The 15,846-nt window shown below is 39.1% G+C and overlaps 1 protein-coding gene across 1 annotated transcript in view; it reads right to left on the reverse strand.

Moving 5' to 3' along the window:
* The window catches only part of dars1 (aspartyl-tRNA synthetase 1), a 30,561-nt gene extending 16,227 nt beyond the window's left edge, over window positions 1–14,334 (reverse strand). The window contains exons 1-6 of the mRNA XM_062431746.1: window positions 14,205–14,334; window positions 10,526–10,628; window positions 8,664–8,693; window positions 8,256–8,313; window positions 5,752–5,844; window positions 4,428–4,530 (exon numbers count right to left, since the gene is read on the reverse strand). Of these exons, the coding sequence (XP_062287730.1) occupies window positions 4,428–4,530; window positions 5,752–5,844; window positions 8,256–8,313; window positions 8,664–8,693; window positions 10,526–10,628; window positions 14,205–14,227 (410 nt within the window). The 5' untranslated portion in view covers window positions 14,228–14,334. The remainder of the gene's footprint in view (window positions 1–4,427; window positions 4,531–5,751; window positions 5,845–8,255; window positions 8,314–8,663; window positions 8,694–10,525; window positions 10,629–14,204) is intronic.
* Between the last annotated feature and the right edge of the window lie 1,512 nt (window positions 14,335–15,846).

Here is a 15,846-nt window from a genome sequence, read left to right on the forward strand (position 1 = left end):
CGCAAAAAGCCTGCAGCTTACATCATATAGAAACCTCCTGGGAAGTACCCAGAACTACTACAAAAACAGTTTGATACTATAAACAGAAGAGAATTTCCCAAAACATACAAGTAAACAGAAAGTTAAATGCAGCCTGTGAGGGGAATTCAATTTCAATTTTGTTACTATGGGTTTTCAAAATATGGCACAATCTTTTAATGCCGGTTCTTCACTGGAAACCAGAGAATCATCAGAGATATGATGAACAACACACACACTGTCATGCAGTGCAAAGCCAGATGGGGAACCCGCTGTAATCCTTCACTCCTCCTCATTAAAAAGCATTAATGAGGGGAGAGAACGCTGGGGTACTGCCGTCCCTTCAGCCCCACGACAGCTGCCGCCATAGTCCTTTCCCTCTAGTAGGAGATCAGTTAGATAAATAAATCCCCACATTAATAACCTCCGCTGCAGGGCCCAGAGACCGGCGACACCACACTCAGGACACACTTAGGCAAGCAGACTGATTAACTCAAGACTGAGAGATGACAATATCACACAGAGATGAGAAATGCGACTCGGGGAGAAATGAGGAGTAGGACCGCTTTCATACTAAATCTGTGCCCCAGGAACAAAAACGTTGACAAGTTCTGCAGCCCTGCTCACAAAATGGGTTTAATTTGGGTCCAATACTGCTTGGATTTTGGTGTTAAAAGATGAAAACGGGCTACTTAAGCAGCTTAATTTATTACTTAACACTAATTACTGGAGAATTACTAAACTAAACTTCTTTGAATTTATTATACATGAGCCTACAAAACTGATACAGAGTGCCAAAACATAACAGTTCAGTACTTTGGCTATCAAAAACACACATAGACTCTCATAATGCTTCACAATTTTATGTAAAAGTGGAGCTAAGGAAAAAAACTAGACAAGATTTTTGCATGTAATGGATGTTTCAACCATCCCTTGAAGCCCACAAACAACAAGTACCAGCAATACTATTACACAAAATCATCCTCAAAGCCTGAGCTCTCACTCAAACTTTGACTGGAAAAATAAAAGATCCGGATGACGCCATGGCTGCAAAATAACAGGCCATGCTATCAGCAGGCATTGTTCTCTAAGACCTGATGAGTGAAGTATTGTGTGTATTAGGGCAAGTACTAATGAAGCACTGAAAGTTAGTTTACCCAAATTAAATCCAGTACTTTCTGCAAAGAGATGTTGTTGGGGAATTTTTGAAATTCAATTTTATTAATGAAGTGGGCAGCACATATAAAGTTTTATTCCCTTCCACTGTATTACAATGAAGGCAGAAATCGCAAAGACTAATATCTCAACATCACAGCAAATAAAACCACACACAGCTGCACGGCTACATACGACAAGTGATAAGTGGAAAATATGTTTTTCTTTAACTGGGTGAACTGACCCGTTAAACTACTTTTAGCAGGTCTATTACACCATACTGGAACTCAGCTCTCATCGGCAATCGAAGGTCTAACACAGTGCACCAATATATGATCATTTTAAACAAGTGTGATCCATAACAGCAAGTCTTCAAGACTCCCTGACTGTATCAGGAGACTCAGCATTAAACTTACAAACAACACTCAGACATGATTATTGTTATCCTTTAACACACCTCCCACTGGGTTTCTGCAAGGTTCACCAGGTTTAAAATTGATTTCTTTAAATGCTTATACACTACAGAACGCAATATCCGTTTCACTATCATACAGGTTAAAGTGTGATGAAAAACCAGAGACATTAGGGACAAAATGGACACAGAGGATTAAATTGGTTCCTGCTCTACTGTAGTCAACAATCCTTTCAGTTTATAGATGAATAACTTAACACGACAGCCCTGCAATGAGATAAAAAAAACATTTCCTAACTAATACTACTGACTACAGAAGGCAAGAGAAACTAATTAAAACTGTTATAAAGTGAATTTAAGGACTTCAGGAAATTAAATTAAAAGTTTTTTTTACAGCTTTTCAGGACCTGCAGAGATGCTGCACCCAGTTTCAGAGGCCAAACCTGCCACAGTTGTCTTCTGCTTTACATTCAGCATTTCTGAAGTACTTTAACAAAGTAAAGGTTGCAGAGCCTGAAGATCACTTAATTCAATTGTGCAAGTGAGAGGAGGATGACTTGGACATACAATATGTTAAAGGAGATTTCCCCAACAATGTCATCACTGCCCTCAATGTGATTATGAGAGGATTTACTGGTAATCCAGGGTCTTACTTAGCTTGTCAATCATCACACCAAAGTGTGTGAAATAAGACATGAGCCAGAAACCAAAGGGAATAACAGTAGCACCTGTTTTTAAAGATTTTAATATAATAAAAAAACAAACAAACATAACATTTCATTTCATAACATGAAACTCTCTTGGTAACTTCTTACATAGCAGTGTGACTTTGTCATTTTTGAGTGTTTGATACACAATCATGTTGTCTCAACAACCGCTTTGCCCCTTTCACTTGCACTGTAGTTAGGTGGCAAAGTGTTACATTTGTTACACAACAGCCTAACTGTCCAACCACAACATTGCAGAACCAGATTGGGGAACTACTGCACATGAAAGAAATCATCTGACCGTTACAAAAATATATTGAAATGTAATTTATGTCCTACACACATGAAAAAACAATCTCCTCTGTGACGTGCCTTCACCTTTCCTACAATATTAAACAAAATACAATTTGGAATCACTGGACTTTTATTTGTGATTCTTCTGAAGCTACAAAGCACTACCAACAGTGTTTATAAAATCCTGGTCCTGTGGCACCTCTGACCGGCATGTTTTAGATGTTTCCCTGCTCCAACACACTTTATTCACATGATCAGCTCATCATCAAGCTCTGCAGAAATTGGACAGGGGAAACTTCTAAACCATGCGGTTGAGGCGGAACAGGACCAGGACTGAAAAACACTGCACTACAAGATGACAGAAACTGAAGCTAAAATCTCAAAGCTGAGAACGGGTCAGCTGAGTAACTGAGAGGAACTAATAGTGCAGTCAGGTCAGGGGATTTTGACACTTTTCAACAGAGTCAGGTCAGCGTGTTCAGACAACAGTGGTCAAGACTCAGGTCTGAGCAGCACTGACTTTCCCCTTAATAGCAAACAATGCACGTGTTTGATTTTAGCTTCCTATAAACCTCACTGTACTGTAACTACCAGTGAAGAGGCTCCTTGGATTTATGATGCTCATTTATGAAACATGAGTGTAACAGAGTAATGTATGCGCATTGGGGTATTCATTAAACATCTAGTAGCTCTGACATGTTTACATCTGACTCAGGCAGATATGTACATACATCACATCGTTCATTATTGACTTCTTTCATGTTTTACAGTTAATATGTTGATACTGAACATACAGCATGGCCTTGTTTTCTCAAAGTATTTATGTATAATAAAATAAAGAAATAATGATATCTAAAATAATAACTGTTCAGTGTTTATAATGCTATATCAGACTATTGAGAGAGAGAGAAGAACCTGGAGGGAGAAACCTGTGACCGGGTCAACGCTCAGTGATCTCAGCTCTCTGTATGAGGTCACTGTCTGGAACAATGACGAAGGCTTGTGTTTCCCCACTGATGTCTGATACTGCTCTTATTGTCTTTGATGTGCTGTTTAATTAACAGCTTTCCAACATGTCAATCTCTGGAAACAGCAAACACTTGTTTCTGTATTCTCTGTCTACACGGCAGCATTTTCTGAGGCTTATTTTAAAACAGGATTAAGCACTGCTGCAATCTCCGAATTGCCCAAGTTCTTCATTATCCAACATCATAACTGCCATTTTGGTGTGGCGGATTGCAGTTGTAGGTGTTGCCCCTCTCCTAATTTAGCAATGTCTGAGGATCAGCCATTTAGGTAATTCATGGTAATCAAACACACTTCCCCATTTACAAACATATGAGATTTATCAAGCAGTGAAAACATCATTCCAAGCTGTATGTTTTTTTTCTGTAAATTATGACAAGAATTTTTTTTGTGGATTTACACCTAAATATGTACAATCACTGCATGAAACAGCCCTGCTGCGATTACAAGCCTTCCCACTTTAGCTCTTTTAATAAAGTGCACATCCGCTGATATTCTTGTTCATTCATAGACTACCAGTAATGGGCTACAATTTGACTGCTAACATGACTAATGACGCTTGGCATTTAAGTATTTCTTCCTTCTCTGATCCAAGTTGCTGTATCTGCCATCTCGACAGGAACCGCTCCATTAAAACACTGCTGTATCCCACCCTGTTAACAGCCAGCTTTTGTTGTCAAGTGAAAAATGATTGATTCTCCCACCCTGCACTTCTCTCAGTATGTGTGAAAATGGATCGGCGGATGATTAGGCCCCAGGATTTTCCCACCATTGTTTTGCCCCTCTCTGACAGGAAGCGCAGTCTCTGTACTCACTTTGCGGCAAACTTGACCATCTGCTTGCTGGCACGATCTCCCACTGCGACTAGTGCCTGCACGTTGAACTGCTGTTGACGCAGGACCAAGAAGCATTGCTTCCCTGAAAAAGAAAACAACAACAGTTGATAGTGACTGGCTGTTAAAATCTGTTTCTGGCCATATCATAATAAAAACTGAGACGCTCTCTCTGAAGCAATGCAAGTTTGTTCAGTCTAACGGTTCCGATCTTCCTTTTCATCTGCAGTACAATGCATCTAACGTGTCAAACATTTGTGAATGGATCCTTGTCTTTGAAGAGCTCTGTGTGGAGAGAGGGTGATTGCTACCTTCCTAACAAACAGAGACAAACACACACACACCTAGGAACAGTGTAAACAAGTTAGCCAACCAAGTCCTGGGGCAGTAGACAGTTAGACCACCCAGGTACTTTGATGTTTGTTGCCTGTGAGAAGGAGGTGGGTAGTGGGGATAATAGCAATGTCACAATCCCACCAACAGATGCACCTCATCCCAGACCAAATCAGGATGTTGTTCTGCTCACACGGACATCCTTACAGCGAGCAGAGAGAATGAAGACATGAGTAGGGAGGAAGTGACTCTTGACTCTGGAAGTTATCTTGGATGGAAATGGCTAAAAAGGTCATCATTTAGACCTCTGTTTATTTGTAATCAAACAAGACAGCAACAAGGTGTTTCATACAGGGTTGATATAATGTGTCAAAGCTGAGTAGGTCCATTGTATTCAAATAGAGCAACTTCAATGCTGCCAGTAGTTGGGAACCCAGAAAATAAGAGGTTATCTGATCTTACTGCTGGCAGTGACATGCTATTCTGACAATGATATCACAAACACCCTAAGGTTATCAAACTTTGCCAAACATGAGAAGGAAAGGGAAAAAACTGCTTGTCTGCACAATTCCACACAGAGTAATATATTGCAGTAAACCGGGGACAATGTCAAATTCTCAATACTTCATTCAGGAGAACAGTTTGATATGATCTTTCTCAGTATAAGCTAATTGTTTTGTTTTTAGTTTACTGATTTTCAGTTTCTGAAACTGAAGAGACTGATCAGTCATGTAGGTCATGGGAAATCTAAAAGCACAGAGTCAAAGGCAACAGGAATGGTTGTTTGGTCTTAAAAAGAACAAAGTGATGTGAAGAACTGGCCCAAGGGCAGAAGTTTTAGATGTGTATCCCTATAGTACTCCAAGGATTAGCACAGAGGTCATCTAATCTTTGCTGTTTGTGTCTTTCGACCAAAAGAAAAAGCTGTAAGCTGGAAAAAAAAAGGTGAACAAAGACGGGGGGGTGATCTCACCTTTGGCTCTGCTGGTGTGAACTCGGGCACGCAGCCAGATACGCTGGTCAGCTTTCTCTGGAGTGAGGTCTTGGACAAGCACCAACACCCTGTCTGGCTCACACAAACACACGCACACGCACACGCACACGCACACGCACACGCACACGCACACGCACACACACACACACACACACACAAACAATTGTTATTACTTCAAAAGAAAAAGCGGGGTCTATATTCCCACCTCTGCACAAAGAACCTCATACCAATCCTAAACCACCTTGCACGCTCCTAGAGGAAGAAATGTGAATAAACATGTATGTGCACGTGTAGACGTATACAAAATAAAAGGCTCAGGTTACAGACGTACCTAATAAATAAGACACACTAAGACGCCTGCTGAAAACCTGTCAAACTCTCCTATTCTGTGGGCTTCATGACAAATTGACTCTAGTTTCACCTGTGTCACTCAGAGGCCTGCTTTCTCCTTATTATCAGCAGGCAGGAGAGGCAGACACCGCGGCTACACCGGGGGAAACAGAGCCGCCCTTTTGGCTGAGAACTCAGTGTCAAAAACCCACATAAAAGCTCTCACCCCGCACCCTCCACCCTCCACCCCGTCCCCATGGCTGGGCTTGGCATGCAGGTGAGCGAGGCCCCACTTTGTTTTCTGCCACTGAAGCTGAAAGAGCAACCAGACAGACGGACGACCTCGACAGGTCTGCCTGCTGCCTGCGTTCATCTGAAAGTTATCAAACACTATTAGTCACTACAACTATCAGTTGCACCACTGCATTCGTGACGAAAGAAAGACTAAAAGAACATTTCACGATATTAATCAGTTCAAAATGTTATCTGTAGCTTTTTACAGGCAGACTAACGTAATCTGAGAAGTTCTGTGCCAGGATGTCATCTTGCATCAACACATAATTTGAGTGTTGCTGCATATTTTTTCATCATGATAATTTCTTCACCTCTAGAGTTAATGTCGGAGCAGAATATACTGTTTATATCTCTCATATTCCAATGCTTTATGTTCAACCTGCATTTCCCAAACCCACGGCTAATCATGTGACCCATTTTATATCAATAATGACTTTGCAAAGTCTGCAAAGACCATGCTGCTCTAGCCTAGTTTACATTTGCACCAATCACTTTTCATTATCCAATTTCAAATAAAAAATGTTTCAAACGCTCCTCTAGATCAACAATCCTACAAAACATACATACAAATTATTAAATAGATAAAAAGACAAAGTTTGTAACGAGTTTTTGAGGGATTATTATCAAGGGGAGACTTCCATTTTGGCCAACTGTAAGATGATTTACAGGAAATCTAGTGCAATAAATGAACTGATAAAAAAAACCTCAACTTAGCTGGCACAGTGAAAAAATATTTAAAAAAAGACGTCTACTCAAACCAAAAGGCAGGCTTTGTGTTTCCTGTATATCCTGTCTCTTTCTGTGAAATTCTTTTCATACTGCATGACGCTGAACGAACAAAGGCTCCTGAAATGCAGTCATGTCTTTCTTTCAGTACACTGACAGTGTGCACAAGTATGGAGACGAACTGCAACAACAACTCAACACATAAAATAGTCCAATGTCATGCATTAAGACTGAGGCGAGGGAGCAAAATGTTGATTCTAACCATTCAATACTTCCTAATACATGACTAATATGAAAGGGAAGTTGGTTTAAATCAGAGGTCACTAAAAGGTGGACCGAGGTCCAGATCCAGACCCAGACACCGTCCTATCAGGACCCGGACCTGTAACTGATGAAATATTGAGGATTGTTACATTTTGTCTGAGCGTATCTCTTTTAACGAGTGCAGCATCTCCAGCTATTGCGATAAAAGTGGATCGGCCCTCGGAAACTCACAGACCACTGTGCATAGCCAATCTTATCAGGTGACACTAATCAGCCAGTCAAATCCGTGCATTCGGACATGTGGAGAGACTCGACTGTCAGTGAGATACACGGAGAAAAGAGTTTATGTGTTGAGATGTTTTGTTATAAAGTTATTAGACGTGAAATTAAGTTTATAGTTTAAGTTTAAAAGTATAAAGGGATTATTTTTTATTGTTCTAAAACTAAGCACTTTATTTAAGAAGCACAGTCAAAAGCTTTCTGTAATGCACTTCACTTTAAAATGCCATCTTTATTTGATATAAGAAAAAAGAAAATGTATTGATCTTACTCTTTTTTATTTATTTTATTATTTATTTGAATCCCACAAGTTCAGTGTAAATACTAATAAATGAATTCTACTGTATTTATTTGACAGTCTACAATCTACTTTGAGGTACTGAAAAATAACACAGACATTATGATGTTCTGGACCTTCACTTGAGAAAATTGGACCTCAGTGAATTTTAATTGAATACCCCTGGTCTAAACGGTCAATAAACATACGAGTCCCATCAAGGTGAATGTGTCCCATTTCCAGAAAAATATCAAATTGATCTGTTGTTTAGTAGTGTAGATGTTTGGGTGGAGGAAGCAGCTGCCATACTAACCCAGTTTTTGTTGGGACTGGACCATTGCCGACACACCATATCGGTCCTTCGCAAAGTCCTGAAAGAGTAAAAGCGTGTCATCTTGCAGCATTTAAGATCAATCATTTGAAAAAAACCACTGAACAAAACATCATGCTGCTTTTACTGTATTAACATCAGCTCTCCATTGTTTTCAAAAACAACTCTGCCACTCTCCTTTCATGTGAAGCAGTCGGTCTGCTATATGTCAGATAACAGACATGCAGCTCAGATAATGAAGCTTATCACAAGGGAAAACAATATCAAGAAAATACAGAAGTTCAGCATGCAGGGCAGGCATTTGCAAAAAAAAATGCTGCAGAGGTGTGAAAGCAGAGGTAGAGTCAAGTCTGGGAACTGGTCGCAGAATATAAGTACTGTGATACTTACATCTTCCTCTGTGCTTTGTTGTTCAGCAGCCTGAAACACAAAGACGCAAAATGGGTTTAAAGGGCACTGCAAATAAACAGGCAATAACACCAGGAGGACAATCTATTAAATTCAAACATGAAAATATTCAAAAAAAAAAACAACATTCAGCTTCAAATGGGGTTACATTTTGCAACAACAGTTATGTAAATTGTGATTTCATCTTGTGCTATCAGGGATTTGAATAAAATTAATAAATCATAAACGGCTCTATCCTACAGCCAAGCCTCAGATCTTCGGGATGCACAGCTCTTCTACACATTGCTCTGACACATCATAGACAATGAGTAATGGCAGTGTGAGATATTACTTTGTAATAGAAACAGCATAAGTGGACAGATATTCTTTATCTCTGCACTGATTTCTAGGAAAATGACTCCCTGTGTACGATGAGACTTGGCAAAGTTGCACCTCCATTTTCTATGCAAATTGATATTGGTGTATGGAAACGGCTGGTGGCGGTGGAGTGAATTGGAATCGCCTATCTTTGATATATATATGATAATCCAGTCACAAGATGGATAATATTTCAGCTTATGATCCATACTGATATATCTATCACTATACACCTGCAATAACCATGAAGCAACACACTTAAAACAGGGGCAACTAAAGTGACAAGTGTCAGCATAAAAAGTACACAGCAGAAAATAACACAGCTAAAGCACAATAAACATTTAATTCAGCTTTCAAATCTTCCCCGAGGCCGTGCAGCAATAGTCGAGGTGCCAGCCTCTTCCATTGAAACATGCTGACTGGGTGGATCCAGGTTGGAAATCAGGATACTTTACAGCTTTCACCAATAAAAGCCACTTGAATCACGGCAGACTGATGAGTATATCGTGGACAAGCCAGAGCTGAGCTAGATGCTTCATTTACTAACAATGGATAAACTTTTTCTCATTCGTATCCTAAAAATTTTACTTTAAGTGGTTGTCTAATGAAAAATCTAGGGATGAGGCTATATTGATCCCAATACTGGTCTTATTCAGTGGTCCAAACATCACTGAGCCACATTTAATACCTCAATATTTTCTGTTCTACTTCACTGAGCAGTGAGTTACACATCATTGCCTGCAAGGGCTTTACAACCACGCAATGACACCAGATGTGTTGTTTACACTACTGGCGGTTAGTGTGTATCATCAAAAGAAAAAAGAAATGGTGTGTGATAGTCTCCACTTATGGTTAAGGTGTTATGTTTTACAGTAAAAGAATGATCCCAGCTCAATGGAGCAAGGGAGTACATAGATTTTAAATGAGTGAAAAAGCGACTATAGGTGTTGGATCAGTATGTATAGGTATTGGTATATGAAGAGAGAAAGTTGAATAAGTCTAACCCGTTCTACTTGAACTTGGCGCTGCATCTGTACTGTGAAGAAGAACACAAGTACTTTGATGCTGGCAGCTGATCTGCATGGTTCATTGGTTATAAACAAACAGTACTTTACTTTAAGTAGTCCGTCAACTTGTCGGTGGTCATGCTGTTGAGTCTGTGAATGATAGAGCCACTTTTTCCACCCTGTGCCAATGAAAGGCTGAGACCTTATCTGAGTAGAATGGTTGCATGTTAAGAAGGAGCTGCTAATACGTGGTACACTCAGTGTAGAGGAAAATAGCACTTTGTTTGGGTGGACATAAACAAAGCCAAAATGACAGGAATACTCAGACAATAGATACTTTTGCCCCCTCCCCCGACGCTACCTAACCCTCCTGGACCCACAATGCCCAGCAACTGCACGTAACAGCCCTACCAGCTGTAAGAAGGGGCAACGGATGTGAAAAAACAAACTGAGAGGGGGGGAAAAAAGGGCAGCACTGACCAGCTTGGCCTGTTTCTCAGCCTTTTTTGCAGCTTTCTCCGCTTCCTTCTGCTGTTTCTTCAGGCCTTTCTTTGACTGGGCCTGCTGCTCCTCCTCCTGCGCCCTGAAACAGGAAGAAACACACAACATAAACATTTAAGTCCACTTCCACCTTCTATTTCTCCTGCATCCCAGAAGGAAGTTATTGACCGCCTGGGAAAAGCAATTCTGAGACATCGTCACGTCTAGCTTTTAAGTCTGACCTGCCTTTAATCCCATTGTTTTTTAAAAATATAACAGCTGTAGCCTGTGCGAGTGGAGGGATGGGAGGTTGAAGACTGACTAAAAGCAAAGATGCCAGACAAGAAAAAGATGTTTGTCTACTAATTTGTGAAGAACACAGATGACCGAACACATTTTGATAACCTTTCACCATATCTCCAAATAAAGGTGTCTGAATTTGCTGTCAGAGCTGATAAGCAGGTTACACTTGCCTATGAAGAAAAGTGTGTTTAGTCATAGCAAAAGGATGGCAGACTGAACACAATACTACAATTTTTAGTAGACAACAATTAGGGCAGATTATAACATGCAAGAAAAGCAAGGAGTCCTGCAGCAGATAGTATATGGCCGCCCACAGAGCCCTAATCTCATTGACATCATTGAGTCAGTCTCAACAGTGGCTGGTTCTCCAAGAGGTTTGGAGCAACCTACCCGCCAAGAACCTTGAAAAACTGCACCGAGGAAAACTGGTGCTGTTTTAAAGGCGAAGCATGGTCACACTAAACATTGAGTTTGAGGTTTCTATTTTTTACTGAACTTTTATTGAAGTTAACTGATAAACAGAAGCTATTCAAGGCACTGTTTTTTTAAAGCATCGTGCTCACTTTACTTTTAGTGCCTCAAACTTTTGCACAGTCCTGTATGAATGATGTATGAAAGTCAAAGCTGCCATGAAACTTGGTAAGCTCTAAAAAGCGTTTGTATGCTTGACAATTTAATTTTCTAACTATGATGTTAGAATAATGCCCAAAAAATGTAATTTAATATTTAGTTTAGTTTGAAATTGAAACTAAAAATAAAAAAGCCAGTGATTTATGCTGCTGGTCTACGACAGTGAAAAATTAGAGCTGTATCAGGTACTTGCTGAGATTTTAGGGTCAAAGCTTGAAAGGATGTGAAAGATAATGCAATAATAGTGCAATAAACTACGTGATTGGAGATATCATAAAAAGACTACACTTTGCACTTCTCCAAATTAGCCTTGCATGGACTTTTGGAAACGAGGACTAAGACTGCAGGGGGATGAATGAGTGCTGTTTGGGTTTCCCAGTCCAGGTGTTCAGACCTCAAGGAAGCCTATAAGCAATATGGGTTACTCATAGGAAACAACAAGGACCAAAGGCTGACTATAATTAGCAATAAAGCCTAAACAAGGAACTAAATTCACAACGGATGATGCCCTTGACTTCCGCGGAAAAACGTCAGACCAGTTTTAATACTTTTTGTAGTTTCCAAACTAACACCACTGTTCCAGCAAATTGCAGCCAAAGTGCTCGTCATGACATCTAAACCTGGGCATGTACTTTTTGGTCATCTGCTAACAAAAAAACCAACCACATGTAGCATAAGTGGCTTACTGATACAATCTGTTTCAGCTCTGTTATTATGCACCTGTAATGCACTCTGACGGAGAGCGGACTACTACAATGACCATACACTCAGATTGGTTTATTTGCATGTAACGACTGAATCTGTTAAACTGGATCACTATCTTGTTTTACCCCCAGGCTCGTCTCGTCAGTCTGACTGTCTGGAGCACGTAAAGTCTGCCGACTCTTAATATAACTAAATATATATTTGGTGACTCCCAACAATTTGTTAACGCATCTGGAGGACATGAGCACATTCAACAAGTTTAGTACACCCACATGTCCTGCCACAAAAAATATATATCATAAAAGGACAGTAAAAGGAAGAGTTAAGACAGTAAAAGAAACAGTAAAGATGAAATGTTATCAGTTCATGTACGAGGCTCAGACACTAAGAACACTGAGTTATAAAGAACAACTAAAAGCTCTTTACATTAAAATGCGATCCAAAACAACCACATTGTTTAAAGCTATGACTTATTCCAGTATCTCCAACGTGATGACTGACTATTCGACTGACTAATTATATCTTTGGGTTTTGTGTATTGATACACCAAAACAGCACATTAGAGTTTGCCACTTTTGGCATTGAGAAATTATAATTGCCTTTTTTCAGGCATTTTATTAGCAACTCGATTAACCGGAAAACTGTCAGATTAATGTATAATAAAGATAAACTGCCCTTGGGTTTGCATCTTGTCTTTAAGTGTTTCAAATACTGTTGCTCCTTCATATTTGTAAATGTGAAAAACAAAATATCAGAAACCTTTTAATACACTGCAGTCCAATACTATAAAAGTGACGTAACACGCAAATTGTAAGGCAAACATTTCAACCAAACATGAACGTTTTAAGATGGGTCGTATTCAATGCAGGGTTGGTGTATTACATTGCATCATAGAGGATTTGGGTTTTTCTGGTCACTCGGTGTCTTTTCTACATTAAGGTTAGGTTAATGACTAACATTACACTCTTCCTGTCTGTGAGTGACGTGGCTCATGCCCAAAGGGTAAACTGACAGGAGCACAGCTGAAGAATGTGCATGAACAAGACCTGACAGGTTGATATTTGCACGTAATGTTGTGTTTTATGTAGCTAAACCGTAAAAGCACGGATACTCAAGACATAATAAAGATATTATTTATGATGTTTTGCACTCAGGGTATACTTGTATAAGAGTGTTTGCTACCAGTTCCCTGCCCCTTTTGAATAAAAGTTATAAATACTAGAGCCAGACAGATATTTGATTCTTCTTCTTAATTCAAGTTTGATATGTATGTTAGTGTTTTTTGCCGGTTTTTGTTTATAGTTATTGATAATTCTCAGTGATTCTCACTTAATACAATAAGGTTTATCCCTAAACTTTAAAATATGTGTCTTCATTACGTATAGTTGTCACAAGTTATAACCACACTTGATTCATCATTATAAAAAATGCTTATTCATGAATATATTTTATATGTCTATAAGTATATATAGACCAATATATCAATGTCAGAATTGTTTTACTCTCTGATATCGGCATCAGCCCCAAAAATCCATTATCAGTCAGGCCCTAATAAATATATATGAATGATAGATGATGAATTTTGGCATCACTGCAAACACATTTGGAAACATTGCATTCACATTACAGCTTTGAGTCTCCAAAAGTAAAGAAAACCAAGTATAAAGGTGGATATTCTTTTTAAGTTGTATTAGGCAGAATGTAACAGTAAACCTAAAAGACTTACAACAGATCTTGTCAACCAAACCCAACATAAACTGAGATGTTTTCACTGTGTTTTGTTGTTTAAACATGAACATGTGTATTAACCAGTATCACTGAGGCTCGTCCTGGGTTGTGTTGGGTTTTATATTTCTGCTCTTTTAAAAACATTTTGCTTGCACTGGTGAACTTTAAAATGTCTCATCTTTAGCTGACAGCTGACGCAATCTGCTGCATGTTAAGGCAATGCTAAGGTTAGCTGTCAGCTAGCAGCTAGCAACGCCATAACACGGCAGATGCGGCTAATCTATGACATTAATAACAGTGACACCCTTCTTACCCTTTCAATTCCTCTTTAGTCATTTCGAGTTATTTTCTTTTGGGATAATGAGGAGAAAATGTTTCACGGCTGTCTGACAGAGTTGCTCCTCATCAGCTGTTCACAGCATGGACGGCTAACCGGAAGGAAGGACCTGTTTGGACGGAGCACCGAATTCACGGATGTTTTGGCATCCGACTGCAAACGAGTGAGTGCAGGTCGTTCCCACTGACTTATCCGTCCGGTTTGTACGTGACCTAGACAAAATAATGTGAACACCCAATGGAAAATGACTGAAATTATTAGTCGACTTGAAAATAATTTGGGAAGATACACTTTTTGATTTTCTCAACAATATTACTCCCTGAGCCATAAGAACATTTAAGACAGTTAAAAACAACTTAAGACAGAAATACAACATTAACAATCTATAAGAGCAACAAAGTGCATTATGCAATATAAAAAGGTGCAAACACAGCAAACAGTAGATATATACTAATACTGGAGCCAGACAGATATATCGGTCAGCCAAAATTATTGACCGATATTGGCCTATCACAGATATATCAGTATCGGCATATATGTGGTCCAATATGCACCGATAAATTTTAACTTATAAAAAGTTATATGGGCAACATTTTATGTAGCTATGTTTGATCTTAATTCAAGTTACATATCTTTATCACAAGTGTTTGATAACCCAATGCAAAAGATGTGTTTTTACCAATACGTCAGGATTAAATGCCCTTTTCTAGATTGTCACTAAATGTGACAATCTAGAAATGAAAAGTGAAAGAAAAAATGATAGTGCCCTGTAAAGTACCCCCAAAATGAGAAAGCGATACGTGTGTCTCCTATGAGTTGCTGATGTGATGGGGTGTGGTTGCCTTTCTAGTGAACAATAAAAAGAGGGAAAGTACACTCTAGGTTCCCCTAAGTCTACCACAGTTAAGTGCAGATTTGGGTGCCGTTTCACTGAAAGAAAATTCCCCCTTTAGGGTGCACTGTATGTGAGAAAAACATGTTGAAGTGCCCTTCCAGTGAAGAATATGAGATACTTATATAAAATGCCATTACAATAGAGTGAACTGACTGTTTCCGTATAAATTAATATATTGTTAATGTAAGCTGACCATTAGGAAAATAAAGCAGCCTTAAAAACATGCTGTTGATGTTTTATTCAGTTGACTTTCGTAAAGTCCTACTCACTGATTTGCTCAGTCACATCCTCTTTAGTTTGTTTGCATCAGTGCAGTTGAAGCTGTAACCTTGATCCTGCAACAATTTATTTGTCATATAGCAAGGCTTTTTTGCAAATAAAATAAATTCATGGAATAAATATTATTGAGGACACATCACTAGTCTATATAGACTGTATTTTCTGAGTTAGTTTTATTTTGTATGTCCAAAGGTGTATAACTGTATAAACAATACTAAACAATATGCTAGATGGATTGTAAACTAGTTAGATAAATGCCTGTAACTAAATATTTGGTACAAACTAGAATTCAGTCTTATGGTGTGGTCAATTCTTATAGAAAATCATTGGAGTATCCTTTATTCAAAATGTGTTTACTACCCCTTAGCTTGGATTAAGTTGCACTTATAAGAGGGAGATTAGAATTGTGTTACCCTACAATTACAGAATGCCAAGAAGAGACAG

Source organism: Scomber scombrus, chromosome 13 (assembly GCF_963691925.1).
Source record: "Scomber scombrus chromosome 13, fScoSco1.1, whole genome shotgun sequence".
Taxonomy (NCBI): Eukaryota; Metazoa; Chordata; class Actinopteri; order Scombriformes; family Scombridae; genus Scomber; species Scomber scombrus.